Genomic DNA, 15,568 nt, shown 5'->3' on the forward strand with positions numbered 1-15,568 from the left:
GCGTTAAGAATACCAATGCCTAGACTTTGTCTTTTGTCTTCCTTTCCTCTCCTTGCTCTGGTCACTGTTTACAGTCCAACTGGATGCTTTAGACTCTAGAATCAAATATGGAGTCCAGAGAGGATGTCTACAGCTGCAGATATCTGAAAGCTAATGCAGATATTGGTAAAAAAAAAAGAAGATTAATAAAGAGATTAATAGTCATCTGACAATGGTTCATGGGTTCTGGATTTGCAATTAGGCCAATGAATTTCTGCATACAACCCAAGCTGCAACAGGGACATTTAAAACATCAGAATATCTTGTTCCACAACAACAGATTCTACATTTATGTGTATTGGTTTATAGAGATTACCATTGTTACGACTTGTCAATCTCAGGTAACCACATCCTGAGTCAAAACAGTCTTTACGGCCTGTTTTACGCCTAATGGAACATAATATATCAAATAATTGGTCTGTGAATGGATGATTGGTGTGTTAGCATGGCAGTGCGAAGCGTGTGTCAAGTTACTTTGACTATTTCAATTTCAAGTTTCATTTTGTACCAAAAGAATGGATCTTTGTTTGCATGGACTAAAAACTACTAAACTGATGTGAATATGAACAGATATTTCAAATGAATGGATTGTTGAATCTGAAGTGTAAGCGCACATTTGACATAAGTTTGTTGCTTTGCCTTGAAGACAGATCCGTGTCATGCTGCACTGAACTTAAACTCAGGCAATAAATCAGGTAAAAAATACTTTTTGCCTTTTTCTAGTTGACCAGTGGAGTCGCCCCCTATTGGCGATTTAAAAAAAAGGTTTAATGTCCCTTTTTGTGCTTCTCCTTCGACCAAGAAGCTACATCCACTTAGTGTTAAATAGATGTAGTAATAAACTGTTTTCAGGCAAAGTTCACTTTGAGTATTTGCTGTAATCATTAAAATGTGTTTGATGGGTAAACATACCAACAATAAGTAGCCAGGCTGAATAAATTACCTTGAAATAAGAAAGTGCTCCATCACAAAAATCTATCAGGTTTTTGTTTCAGAAACTCAAACAGGATTGAGTCAGACTTCCTCTGCATATGGATTGGGAATGGGCATTTCAACCATAAGTACTATTTGATTGAACAATTACTCAAATAGCCCTTCCTCTGCTGAATGCCTCCCCCTGTGTGCACAGTTGAGGACAAACAAGAGGACAGTAGTCAACGAAATACACTTTAGTAAAGAAGCAGTATGCGAATGATTATTTGACTGGAAGTGTAAAACGTGTTCGCAAATTAAGCTGTGACATCACTGTTTTCGGAGAATCTCTGTATTGCTATTTTACACAGTAACGGGAAGCATGGTGTTTTCAGGAGATTCCATTCTGGTGACTGCTGGTTTCAATAGTTTGAGTTTCAGCCACCCAAATCACTGTGTCGGTGTAAAGGAACGACCAAAACTCAACAATAGTTTTCCCTTTCCTATGGAATATGTGTCTGTTTAAATGGCTTCTTATGAAAGGTTAGTTTTACCTGGAAAAGTCTGCACCCGACTCCAGTTTTGTTATCTTTTTCGGAAAGACTTTAACACGGCTCTCTTTGAAGGCCCAAGAAGTCTCAGCAGTTTTTTCTGGTTCTGAATCTCACAGTAACTCACCTGTTACCACCTGGCAGTAATATTACTCATTTTGTTATAACTTGGCTGTCTCACTAACAGGCTGTGTTAAATACTTATTTCTGATTGGTCAAAACCCTTTACGGAGGCTCTTGATCCTGAATATTGAGACAAATACCAGGAACAACCTGATCATACAGGCAACACTGGGCAAAAGAAAAATTGTCTGTCAGCATCTTATTTGGTAAACACTGTGGAAAAAATGTTACTGACCATTAGCATGATAAACCTGTGGGCTAAAATGTGAGCTATTAAAATGAGCTATTTAATAAAATAAACGGCTATTTAAATATTTGAAAATCATGGCCCATCCCTCATGTGAATACCTCATTTCTGTGTTGACAGCTGTTGTCCAGCACATGAACAATGGGAACATTTGTTTTTTGTTGGGTTCATAATCGCCTCCTTTAGAAGTCACCTGGTGGAAGATGTCTTCATACAGTGTGACAAAACCTTTACTCTAAATGAGGCAGTCATGAAAGCTTCCCAACAGCTGTGCTGCTGCACGTCACCATCCAGAGCTACAACTTATATTGCATTCATAATATGTAAAAGATTTTTATGATTTTAAAATCAGAGTTTGGTGTAAGAAATATTAGAAAGCTGTGAAAAATTATCATCACAAGAGCCCAGGGCCAAAATGGTTGTCTTTAGATTCAGATTTTTTTCTGTTGAGAAACCAACAGTCCAAAACCCAAAGATTCTTAATCTACAAAATGACAAGAGGTAAGCAGCTGGAGCGAACAAATGTTTCATATACTTGCTGGGACAAAATCACTGAAATGATCATTCATGAAACTCTGAGCAGCTCATTTTCTGTCGACAAACTCGTAGATGAATCGATGAATAGCTGCAGCTTTGTTAGCACCTTGAACTGGACCAGAGTGCTTCAGGGCATTGTTGTGCAGCTATGATTTAGTCAAAAACTTGCACTGATAATTTTGAGGCAGAAAGCATGCAAGCAGAAAAAAGAAAATAATTTATTCAAACAAAGTTGGATGATTTACTGTTTAAAGAGCTGCTTCAATACATCAATTCATCAACCAAAGAATATATAGCCAAATCCTGTGATAATTGATGAATCACTGTGGTGATTGCATTTGGTGTTTGTAGCTCCCTAAATTTTGCTCATTCTTGACAGTCTTTGAATGAACAGACATGGGTTTGAACTGATTGTTCAAAGAAAGGAGTGAGTTGAAGATTTCAATTTGGGCTCTGGAAAATTGTGATGGACATTGACATTTAAATTGATTGAACTATAACCCAATTTAATATAGAATATGATGAAAATACTGTTTGGTTGCAGTCCTATGGAGCAGCTTATTGTCATGTGATCAACCAAGCAAACGCACAGAGGAGGCAACAGAATAAGACATGGGGCTAAAAGGAACAAATGAGGAAAGGAGGAGATGGAGTAACGAAGATGTTGGGTGGGAAAGGGTCAGAGAGGGAGGAGAAAGGGAGAGAAGAGAGAGAGAGAGATAGTAGGAGGAAGAGTAAAAAAAAAAAGGAGCAGATGCTGGCACAGTGGTCCCTGGCCGGTTTTAGGCCCTGAGGCATCACACTTCCATCCCCCCAGCATGTCATCCTGCTCTCACAAACACACATACAAACACAACAACGCAGCCGGAGGCCCCACCCTCAGACACTCCCTCAATCACATGCCTCCATCCCTGTTCTCACGCCCCACCCAGAGACAATTTGGACCCCCTTTTCTGTACAATCAGGTGGATGAAGACGAGTCCAACATAGTGAGGAAGAGGAGGACCGTAAAGCCTCACCTGTACCAACACAGCAACACATAATTTCACTTTCTCAATCCGCTGGTCTGTCATCATCGCTTAATTGTGGGGTGATGACAGACGATCAGACCCATTCTGATGGAAGATCTACATGCATAATCAATCATGCAGCTCTTAAACACAAACACACACACACACACACAAACACACACACACACACACACACACACACACACACACACACACACACACGTGTACTGGCTTAACCATCCCTCTGTGCTCAAAGCTCTGCTAACAAACAGATTGGGAGGGAGGGGGGACTCTTGCCAGAAGTGTTTAGGGGAGAGAAATGACATAATGCAACGTCAATCAGTGCAATAATTAGATAGATAGATAGATAGATAGATAGATAGATAGATAGATAGATAGATAGATAGATAGATAGATAGATAGATAGATGTGTTGATAGATAGATGTGTTGTTAGATAGGTGTGTTATTTTCTAGCTGTCTCACATGAATGAATCCTCTCTGTACAGCAGCAGGCCTCTGTTCTGGACGTATGGCGCTGCTGTCTGACACCCACTGGCTGTGGGGTTGGGCGCTTTGAAGGCTGCGCAGCAACGGACTGCACATCATTTTACGCAGTAATCCCCCCTCGCTTCATACCGACAACCCAGTTATTCTCTATACATTTATTTTGGCCTTCTGTGCGCTCTTCCCACCCATGCAATTTGAAGGGGAAACACGCACAGACACACACACATGCACTAACATGCACATTTATATAGGCGGCAGCAGCAGGGAGTATAATGTGACATCACTATCTCTCCACAGCCTTATAATCAGAGGTGACGGCTGGTTTTCAGGCTTTCTGCGCATATCCGCCGAGTGTTATCGTATGCGGATGGACTCATTCCGGGCTGTTTGCCTTCCATCAGCTCTTTCCCTGCGTAGACACTCAAGGTTAGCCCAATTTGACAGAGCCTATTCTGCTATAACATCCATCTATCACCTCCAGAGTCCTTTCACCTAATGAGGAAAAATAACACCCACATCTGCACCGTGATCATGCACAGAGGATGCAAAAGGCCACATACTTAAGGGGATGTCTTATTATAAGGGATGCACGATGTACTTTCTGCATGCACACAAATAGACAGAGGCTATAGGCTGTAATTGCACTTACATGGTCTCCAGTACTCCTGTCGTTCCCAGACGGTAATGCAGATCGAGAGGACATGTTGTTTTCTTGCTTTTTTCCCTGAGTAAGATTCACTGTGTGTTCGCACGGATGATGTTTTCAGGCTCCGCAGACACAATAACATCCGAAGATGAGACCCACCGTCCCGAATCAATCCGCCTCTTCTCCAGCCGGCCGAGCCGCGGTCGAGAGGAGACCTCTGCCTGTCATGGCAGCAGCGAATAACTGGAGGGAGGGTGTCCTCAAACAAGCTGCATTTTCCACCATGCACCGTGCAGAAACAGAGGCCGATCAGCGATGCAGCAAATGCAATGCAATGCAAATCCCGAGCATCGAATAGGTGCTAAAATGCGGTGATGTTTGGCCGGAGCCCAGCGTCTCTGTGGCGGCTCTCCACCCCTTGCCTCATATCTCCATACCAAACAAACACGGCTCCTCCAGGATGATCTCCACCTCCGTCTGTCATAACACTGACCGCTGATCTGTCACTCCAATCCCGCTACCGCCACGCACCCCGCTCCCCCTGCAGAAAACACGGCTTCACGGTGCAGCGGGGAACAGGCCGAGATGCTCACAAATCGGTATTCCCGGTCGGTGAGATGCGCACCAACACCAAGTCTGCAGCAGAGTACGGAGACCAGACTTCCGGGGTTTGGTTTCAAAGTAAAAGCCCGTTTTGAATCAGCAATACGTTGTCATAAGAATGACACTCCGCTTTATGTTCCATTCAATGCGCGGACATAATAAGACTACCATGCAGACTTATAGCCTGTGATATAATATTCAACATTGTATTATTTTTGAGTGTTTCGTTGTGTTTGTAGAGTGATTGCAGTCAAACAGTTTAAGTGTTAAGAGTTTCACTGCAATATCATAACATATCATATCATAATAATACTGTTTTAAATTTTTTTAAATGTATTTTAGTTCATATTTTGTATTAATGCTTTTTTATTCAGTCATTTATTTTTATTTTTTTATTAAGGATTTAATTTTCTGACCTGCTAAGGGAAGCTTTTTGTGCTGCTGTAGCCTGATTTTGACAGGTGTGTGCTCATGGTGGATTAATGTTGGGTCTCTGTCAAAAAATATAACAGACTATATTCTAGACCTGCTCTTTTTGTTAAGAGTCCAGATGTGGGCTGTATTGGTGCTTTTTAAATAAAACTGAATTGATTGGCTTGTTGGTATGGCACACCATGAAGAATAATAGCCTGTGATATAATATTCAACATTGTATTATTTTTGAATGTTTCTTCAGTTTGTAGAGTGATTGCAGTCAAACAGGTGTTAAGAGTTTCATTGCAATATCCTATCATAATAATATTGTTTTCCATTTTTTAAAATGTATTTTAATTCATGTTTTGTATTAATGCTTGTTTTATTCAGTCATTCATTTTATTTTTTTTATTAAGGATTTAATTTTCTGACGTCTCTGAATTCAAAGATAGGGGGCTAAGTGAATGTTATTTTATGTATAACTGTGTGTCCTTTCACTGGCCTACCTAAAAGCACTATTCATGATATTTAAAACATATAACACATCTGAAGTAAAATGTAGACAGTGAGATATGACAGCAGTGTTGAAAAGTGCCAAAGGTGGTATGGGGGAAAATGACATTTTCAGTTATCAGGTACAAAGCTTTATGTAGTGTATGACATCAATATGCAGGTATAGATACAGCCTGCAGATATTTGTGTTGACCATGATGATATCAAGAAGAGGGTGTACATATTAAGACTAAATAACTGACCTCAGAGAATTGTGGATGTTTGTGTTTTAGGATTATAACAAAAAAAGTCTAAAACGAGTCAGTCTGAATAATTATTATAGTTTTCTGGTGGTTATGTCAAATATAACACTAAGTGAATGATGGTGAATTATTTAGCACTGGAAATACCTGAGAACTGAGAATTTACATTTTGAATGACACATTTTTGTGATAAAAAGTGACAAGTGAAGACTTACATAATGATAGAGTGTGCTGTTTAGCTCATCTGAATATTTCTGTGATCATTTCTTTAAAAAGCTTAAATAATATTTGTTGTTCTGTTAGACTGTCAGCAGATTGATTCTCTGTTCTTCCATCCGTTGCTGTCCATTAGCCGTGGGGACATTGATCCAAAGTGGATGGATCAATGCCCCATTCTTTTTCCAGACAAATGTCACACTTTTATTTTAGAAACTAGTCCATGCTCTTCCGGTTTAACCCAGCCAACAGTTTCTGTCTTGACGCAGCTGAGATGCGCCACATCAGAGATGCTCACAGGTCCACACACATCTCACAGCCCTCTGCCGGTTTTAGCAGCGTAGATTTGTGCGTAAATTTGCATAAAGTATCCAAAGATGGCCGATCTATGGTCTCACCATCTGAAACTGTGATGGTTTTCACCTTTTCTGTGATATGCTGCTCATGATGGCCTCCACAGAGAGGAGAAATGTCTGCATGGCTGTCAGTGCTCCTCTTCAGTTTTAATGAGTCAAGAATAAGGAGGCGCCACTCAACAATAAACCCCTAAAATCCAGTCTCTAAGGTGAATCTACAGGAATGGAAGAAAACAGTGAGGTAAATAATAAATAGCTAATATTTGATCAGTTCAGGGTGTCATCTTTATCAAACATTTACCTTCTACAGATGGCTTTGTACACTCACCCTGCCTTCTTCTCACTGAAAACTCTTTTTATAGATATCCTCATAAAATCTTCAAATCCTAACATTTCCACATATACCTCAGTTTTAACCTGTTCCTGACAGTCTGCCTGCTGTGCTCTGATGTACAGGCCCCCTCTGACCTCCAGATGTCATCTGTGGAGTTGACAGAGAGCAGAGAGACGATCACACGGGGTAAGGGATCAGTCCTTAATGGCTTTGTTATATCATTATTACTTTACTTTACTGCTTATGTGACACATTTTCACTGTTATCATTACCATTGTAGCCCAAAGTCTGATTTATCTGTTGTCTTTGCTGCTCTGTCTCTCCCTCTACCTCACTTTCTTGTGAGTCTGGTTCTACTCAGTGTCTCCACCTGTTATGGGAAGCTTTTTGTGCTGCTGTAGCCTGATTTTGACAGGTGTTTGCTCATGGTGGATTAATGTTGGGTCTCTAACAGAGTATATTCTAGACCTGCTCTTTTTGTTAAAAGTCCAGATGTGGGCTGTATTGGTGCTGTTTAAATAAAACTTAATTGATTGGTTTGTTGATATGGCACACCACAGTTAAACTACCATTTAGTTAACACTGTTACAGAGTTATTGCTGTTAACAAAACCTTATAAAATAACAAAATCATCACAAAAAAAATCCCTCAGCTGAAATAAAAATGAGGCATTACAAAAATTAGTGATAACTGACTGAAACATTATTTTTCATCTTCAAAAGTAATACAAATTTAACAAAAATACAAAGACAATGTCTTTGTCAATTTATTTTACACACATGGCACCACAGCACTGACTCTCATGGTATCCATATTACACATGAGGACACATCTTCAGGTGGGTTCAGAAGGTTAACATGAGGCTGCTTCAGACAACTGAAATGTGTCTTACAAAGTTAAGCCTTATTTAGATTTCTGTGAATCAAATAGGTTTGCAGAGCCCTCTGCTCATGCCGGAGCCTACGAATATAGCATGACCCAAACCTCTTCAAAACTGTTACCACACGTTAAAACAACACAGACCCCAAGCCCTGTGATTGGTCCACTGGGCTTCATGGTATTTCCCAATTTCACATCCCATCTCCTCAAACATCTCTTCTCTTCTCTTTTTTTGCAATAACTGCAGTCTAAAGAACTGTAAGTGTTTTTAGTAGAGAACTTCCTCTACATGTTTACAAGAAATCGTCTGAATGTAGTACCTTTTCACAGGATAGTTCACTATTTAAGAGGTCTTTCCTCACCAGAAAGAATTCACTCCATATGGCTGAATTAAAACGCAGAATCAACAGTGTTTCACAACTGATGGTCACTAAAAAATCAACATAATCAACGCAACTTGAAAACTTATCAGTGTCTTTAGTCCAGTCCTTTATGCCTGAATGTTTGAGTTATCTCAAACGTTTGTTTGGGTGATGCAAACAGGGAAGTTAGATAGCACAAAGATTGTAAACAACTAATGAGCTCACTCTTCCCTGCATCAAACAGAAAGCAGTAGAGAGGATAGATGCCCTTGTTGGGTTGTTAGGACACAGTTCAGAGGCTGGGGAATAGCAGCAGGTAGAAAAGAAATACCTTGCTCCGGGCCTGTTAGCTTGTAATGCTAACACAACCAATGTTATGGCCTCATTCATGGCTGTGAAGATGAGCAACTATGCATATAATAGCAGGTTTCATTCTTTAACTACTACGTTTTTACTCATAATTATGACTGTAGATTTTGTTCCCCACCTCCTAAAAAGTGAATTTCGACACTGATGTCCTTTCATTGTTGTGGAGGTTTATGACTAGGCAGACTTTCACAGGTGTCTGTCTGTTTCTCAGTTGTTCACTTGGCTTTAAAAACTGACTGTCTATCCTTGTTTTTGTAGAACTGGGGGACTCTGATGAAGGACACACCCATTCTTTAGATGCTGCTTGGCCCACTTTTTCTCAGCAGTTCTCCACCCATTCCCAAGAAACCGTAGTCACTCATTTCCACCGCCTGTCTCATGGCCATACTGTGATCTTTATAATGGTGGACAAGTTCAGGCAGGTCCCTTCACCCCTGTCTGTCTGACTTCTGTTAGCTCAGGATGCAGCACAGCTGGTGATCAGTATGTTTTCAGGTGAGGGAGAGGATGAGAGGATCCAACTGGTGTTTTCTGCTCTCCAACAGAGTATCTTCAGCACGGTTTTTCTGGAGAGAAACTAAAGTAGATATCCTCTATCAGATGAGTTGGCACACTGTCCAAAATTAAAAGAAAATAACTACATACAGTGTACTTTGTAGGCAAAACAGCAGATAAAGAAATGGGAGTTGTGGCTTTCACATCAGGGCTCATCCTCTGGGACCATCAACATCAGCAGAAACGTTCATGCAAATTAATCTCTTAATGCAGACCAAATTGGTCACCCAGTGATCCTTGCGGCCCAAAACTGTATTTCCTTGAATGTCCACTACAGGCTGGCTCCAAAAGTGAGTTAATCCCCATAGACCCCTTTACAGCCTTTGTCCTATATCATCAAAAATATGTTACCAGTAACCATGCTAACTGGCAACATGTCAGTGATTGTCTTGATTACAACAGCTGTTGAAACACTAAATGAGTCCATGCGAATGAATCCTGGTTTATTCTTTATTGTTATATATAAATAAACTGATCAGGTATGTATTCAATGAAAAATTAAGGCATTTGAGAGAGGCACATTCAGCTGACAGTCACCAGTTAACAGGGTCATACTTTACACTGAAACGCTGCCGACGTTAATGACGGCGAGTTGTTTAATGTGTTTTCTGTATCCAGCCTCAGTTCAATCAGGTTTGACTACAAATAAATATTCACTGCAGAAATTGAGAACTCAGTTATCACCGTGTAGAGTTTATGAGAAAGCTTGTCTGGAGCCCAGACCAAATCACGGCAGTTAGACAATAAGGACTCAATATAGAGAGGGAGCGAAAGTTTGAATTATGTTTAACAGAAGCAGATGTCTTGTTCAATCTCTTTCTGGTTTACACGCTGGGTCTCTCCATTAAAAACGCCTGGCCTCTGGATATCTATCTACTCACTGATTTCCCACAGAGCTTGAAGTCAGTCACCATTCGTCAAAGTGAGTTCATTTTAGGTAATTATTGTTTTTTTTTTGACAATCTATTGTACTGCGCCCATTGACTGTATAAATAATGGACGTGGTATCCGTGACGTCACCGATCCGTTTCTGGAGCGTTGCTTTGAAGCCAATTGACGGCAGGTGCCATATTGGAAAGCTGAGCTCAGCCTAACTTCTGTCGAGCTAGTGCAAGGTAAAGAGTCGTGCTTTGAGTCTCCTTGGAAAATGGAAAACAACAACAAAGCCAAATGAATAACATCTTCTCAGTAAAGCCTGCTTTTTATTGTTGTTCACTTGAAGGAAATACTTGACAATCTAGATAAATCAATACCGTTTGTTTTTTTTTTTTTGTCAACAGTAACCTTTTAAATAACTGTGGCAGGGAGTCACTCAGGGATAAATAATTGTGCAGTTTTATTACCTTTATCCTCTGTGCTTGCTTTGTTTACATTTAATTTTGGCAGGACATTTAAGTTTAAGTCCCTCAGGAAAGACTGCAGAAGTGCAGAATCACAGAAGTTCAAACTCACGATTGAAAGTTCTTCCTCAGCGCACAGTGGAGCAGCTTTAAGCCCTCACACATTCAGCAGGAGCGTGCCTCAAAGTCTGTGAGAGCGTGAGTGTGGAGGTTGGGCTCATGCCACGGATTCATACACTCAAGCACTTCACTCCGGACGTCATTTAGGTCAATATGGGTTTAGTGCTAAGGCCTCAGGGTGGAGATTGGGACTGGGCCAATGACAGGGGAGGAAGTTGTGGCCCTGATATCAGGTGTCCGGACTTCTTAAAATTGATGTACCTAGTTTTTAAGAATTATACAAAATGTTGTTTTAGCTGATGCATTTTTATTGCCTCTGGCTTGAAATGTTGCACCCCAAAAATAAATAATATTATTGTTGTCGTTTTTTTTTACTTAAGTTTGGTTTTGGTCTGAGCCTTTAAGCATATATGTTGGACTTGTAATATCAAACAGAAGCCACAAGAGAGAAGCGATGAGCAATGGTTTTCACAGAACATGGGTGTCTAAACTGCTGGAAGTCAGAAAAGGGAGGAAAAGCAGCCTACTGTAATAACACTTTGGATATCACAATTAAAATATCATTTATTGTTAAAAATGCTGTTAAAATTTTGTATGCATTTGTACTCTTGATAGATCAGTGAGACGGTAGATTCAGTGTCATGTCCTGTAAATATAAGGATACATTTCAAAGATACTTTTCTGACTCATTGTGCAAGAAAAAATCATTTTCTGTTCTCTGCCTGGTATGCATATACAAAGTATTACTTTAATGCAGATAGGAGACATCTTAAAACATCTCGACTCATACAGAAAACATCCTTTAAAGGAACAATACAAAAAACATACATCAGGTGTGTCACTGTGTGAAGAAATAACCTTATATTTCATTATATTGTAATAAAAGGCTGCAGCACAGTACTCAATGTAACAAGAAAGTATAGTGAATATGTGGTGGTGAGCAGGACTTGTCTCACCCTGACTGGATTCTAATTCTCATAACGACTTGCTCATTATACATTGCTGGCTGTAGCTAAACAAGTCGAAGTGCTGATTTAAAGATGATTTATTTATGGAGTGACTTAATAGTCCCTCTGATTCCATAGTCAGTAACAGATTCTCATCAGCCTCCTTGCTGCTGAAAAGCTGAACTGAAATGCATCTTCAAAGTAAGTGTTTGGCTCTCATTTCTCTTTATTGCATAATGACACATCCAACAGTCCACACAATATGTTTACTTTACCAAAATACACTTTTTCAGCTGCTGAAGGGGAAAACTGAACTGAATTACAAACTCGACAGAGGTTGCCGTGTCCACACCATGATGGTTAACGTTTCTTGTTTGTAATTATGTTAAACTGAGATGCACTTATTTCAAAACTCACAATATGTACAGTAAGTGTCCTGAGCAAAAGTCCAGTTGACTTAAACATCATAGACATGATTAGACAATCAGTACACTGCAGGCAGAGGAACACGTGTGTAATGTCTGTGAATAGCGCAAAAAGAACTGGACTTTCTGACGGAAAAGCTCAGATAAATGAGTGAATATATTTCACTCTTACACTGACTTTATAACTAGATTTCTCAACAAAGAGGTCAGGCTGACCGTCATCCCCTGTGGGTTGTACACTTACTATTGACAAGCACTACATAACTCCACTACAATCTGAGACACTCACTCTTGGACAGCAGCAGAATCCTGTATAGCGGACATCTGATTCAGGTTTTTGGTTTTAGCAAGAAAAAAAAAATCATGTGCGAAATATATAGATTTTTTTGGTATGCCACTTCTACAATGTAAATAATTTACAACAATTTAACATATTTCTTAAAAGCAGAACAGAGCCTATCTTCATTATACAAGTTGTATACCTTGGCATATGTTTAAGTACAGACCAAAGATAATTTATACACTTAAGGTAAATAAATTAGGGTGTAAAATTATTAAAAACATACTTTATCAGAGTTTTACTGGGATTAAGTGCACTTCTTTTTTTAAACTGAGTATTACTCCAATGTTTTACTTTATCCTCTGCCACCCCGTACTCTAGGTGTCACCATTGAGCTTCCCCTCAAAACAAAAGTCCTCCAGGGTTTAGCTGAGTCCCTCACTGCTCCTCAACTGGTCTCATGCTCCTCCTCAGTCAAAGTTTGTGACCTGTTGTATAACTCGGACAGGAGAGTGTGCGGGGTGTTGCACTGATGAACCGGTGGGTGTGAAGAAGATGAGTAGGTTCATGTGCCAAAGGTCAAACACACTGATTGTTAAGTGCAGAGAGGGCAAGTGTGCAGCGCACCGTCAGCAGGAGGGCAGAGAGGATGTGGAGTCATTAGGCTCAAACTTAGACTTGCTACTGATGAAAGATGGATGGGGGTTCACAACGGGGTGAGGGAAGCTGCTGAGACCTCAAGTTGCGTTCACAATCCTTTTTATCTTGAGATGTTCAGAGCAGCACTGCCTCCACGCATCTTTCTCATTTTGATTGTTTTCTTTCCTGACAAAAGTTCAATCAGCTACTGGCTGACCCTTAACATTTACAATCACCTGTCGCTGTTTTCATTAATAGCTTAAACCTCAATTTGGAATTGTCGGAGAAAATATCTTGTAAGATGTTTTAAATCTTGATCAACTCTTAATCATCAAAGATGAAGATAAACTGAACTGTAAACTGTATGTGTCTGTCACTACAGCCCTTTTCTTTCTGAACACACACGTTTGTGTATTCACTGCAGAAGTCCAAGATATCCAAAATATATCCATAGTGCCATAGTAAAGCTTTCACTGTACCTGTATTTCCTTTATTTATTTTAAGAAGAATTTTTGAAATTTTTTTTCATTGATTGTGCCTTGTAATCCCCATTTTATGTTTTTTTTTTCCATTAGTCTGTTGTCTGTCTGAATTACTTGTGTTTGGTTGTAGATTTTGTTTTGTTTGTACTCTTCTCTTTTTGTGATTGTCTATTTGGGACTCCCTCGAAATACAAGATGATACAAGGGGTTCATCCTGATAAATGGAGCACCTGGCTGTCTGGTGCAGTCACAACCACTTGGAGCTTAACACGCTCAAGACAGTTGAGATGACAGTGGACTTTAGGAGGAACCCCCTGCGCCTTCCCTGCGCCTTCCCCCCTCACCATCCTGAACAGCCATGTGGCCGCTGTGGAGTCCCTCAGGTTCCTGGGCACTATCATCTCCCAGGACCTGAAGTGGGAGACCCATATAGACTCTGGGGCGAAAAAGACCCAGCAGAGACTGTACTTCCTCCGCCAGCTAAAGAAGTTCAACCTGCCGCAGGAGTTGCTGAAACAGTTCCACTCTGCGGTCATTGCGTCTGTCCTGTGCTCTTCCCTCACTGTCTGGTTCGGTTCTGCTATACCAAATCAGACATGAGGAGACTGCAACAGACAGTCAAGACTGCAGAGAGGATCATCGGAGCACCCCTGCCCTCCCTCCAGGACCTGTACTCCCCCAGATTGAGGAAAAGAGCAGGGAAGATCCTCACAGACCCCTCTCACCCAAGTCACCACCTCTTTGACTTGCTGCCCTCTGGTCGGCGCTTCAGAACTCTGAGCACCAGAACATCCGGGCACCGGAGCAGCTTCTTCCTTCAGGCCGAATCCATCATAAACAATCACACTGTAAACCACAAAAGACTCCTGTGACAGATCACATACATGTGCAATACTTGCAATATCTCAATAACCACATGCAATATTGTAATTTATTACATAAAATATTTTATGATTACATTCATCCACTAAAATTTGCACTCTGGCTTAGGCTAAGTTAACTTATTCATGTCTTAAAAGTACTTCTACACCTTTCTTTGTACAGATAGTATTTTTACATTTACTTAGAATTTTTAAGGTTAGTTTTTAGGTTTCTATATTTATTGTCCTTACTGTCTTGTTGTGTCCTTACTGTCTTGTTGTTAAGTACCAGTATTCCATTCAACATGTCAAATTCCTTGTGTGTGCAAGCTCTGGCAATAAAGATTTCTTGAATCTTGATTCTTGATAAATACATTTCATACATATATAATAAAGATTCATTTATCTCATTATTACACAAGTAAAAGTGTTAAGAGACATGTTGCTTCAAGATTCAAACACTTGGTTCAACCTGGACACTAGTCACTGATGGGCTAGATGAGTTTAAAGAGAGAGAAATGTTTGGACTGAAATGTGATGACCTATTTGACTTAAACTAGACTAAAACTAAGAAAGACTAAAATGTGACAAAACCTAACAGGAAGACAAAGACTGACTCCAAAATTATCACTGACTTTTTACAGTAAGAGGTCATGTGTATCCGTTAGTTTTCGCACACTTGCAGGTGAGTCATACTCAACAGCAGCACTGAAATGATTCAGTGATTAATCATGTCACAAGTAGGAAAAGATGCTCATATAATAGGACTCACAGCTGTCCCATTGTTAGGTTTTAAAGGATCAGTAATTCTAGAGAACTGTTGATGACTTGCATTTATAAAAGTCAACATTTAATGTGTTTGAAATCTTTTTTGCTCTGACTACTTGAATCAGAGTTGGTGAGGATGTGCATCCGGGTTTTTGTCACATACAAAGAACTATGTCTTTCTTTTTCATTGTTTTTTTTCTTTAGTGACTGATTTATGATTTATTCGAACAGTGGTGTAATATCAGGAATCAGCCTGAAAGTTGCCTGGAGCAGGTTTCTGCAAGCAGATGT

General features: G+C 40.0%; 1 protein-coding gene and 1 long non-coding RNA gene across 3 annotated transcripts in view; one reads left to right on the forward strand and one right to left on the reverse strand.

Annotated features, from left to right (window-relative positions):
* The window catches only part of mark4a (MAP/microtubule affinity-regulating kinase 4a), a 40,772-nt gene extending 35,550 nt beyond the window's left edge, over positions 1-5,222 (reverse strand). The window contains exon 1 of one of the 2 annotated variants that reach the window (XM_034684564.1): positions 4,577-5,222. In XM_034684564.1, the coding sequence (XP_034540455.1) occupies positions 4,577-4,630 (54 nt within the window). In that variant the 5' untranslated portion in view covers positions 4,631-5,222. The remainder of the gene's footprint in view (positions 1-4,576) is intronic. The other variant, XM_034684563.1, reaches the window with a different exon arrangement.
* A 1,639-nt stretch (positions 5,223-6,861) lies between these two features.
* Positions 6,862-11,250, forward strand: LOC117812982. Its single transcript, XR_004631298.1, has 3 exons — positions 6,862-7,158; positions 7,374-7,437; positions 9,120-11,250. It is a non-coding gene; the product is annotated as an uncharacterized LOC117812982 (long non-coding RNA).
* The last annotated feature ends 4,318 nt before the right edge of the window (positions 11,251-15,568 follow it).

Source organism: Notolabrus celidotus, chromosome 5 (assembly GCF_009762535.1).
Source record: "Notolabrus celidotus isolate fNotCel1 chromosome 5, fNotCel1.pri, whole genome shotgun sequence".
NCBI classification, from domain to species: domain Eukaryota; kingdom Metazoa; phylum Chordata; class Actinopteri; order Labriformes; family Labridae; genus Notolabrus; species Notolabrus celidotus.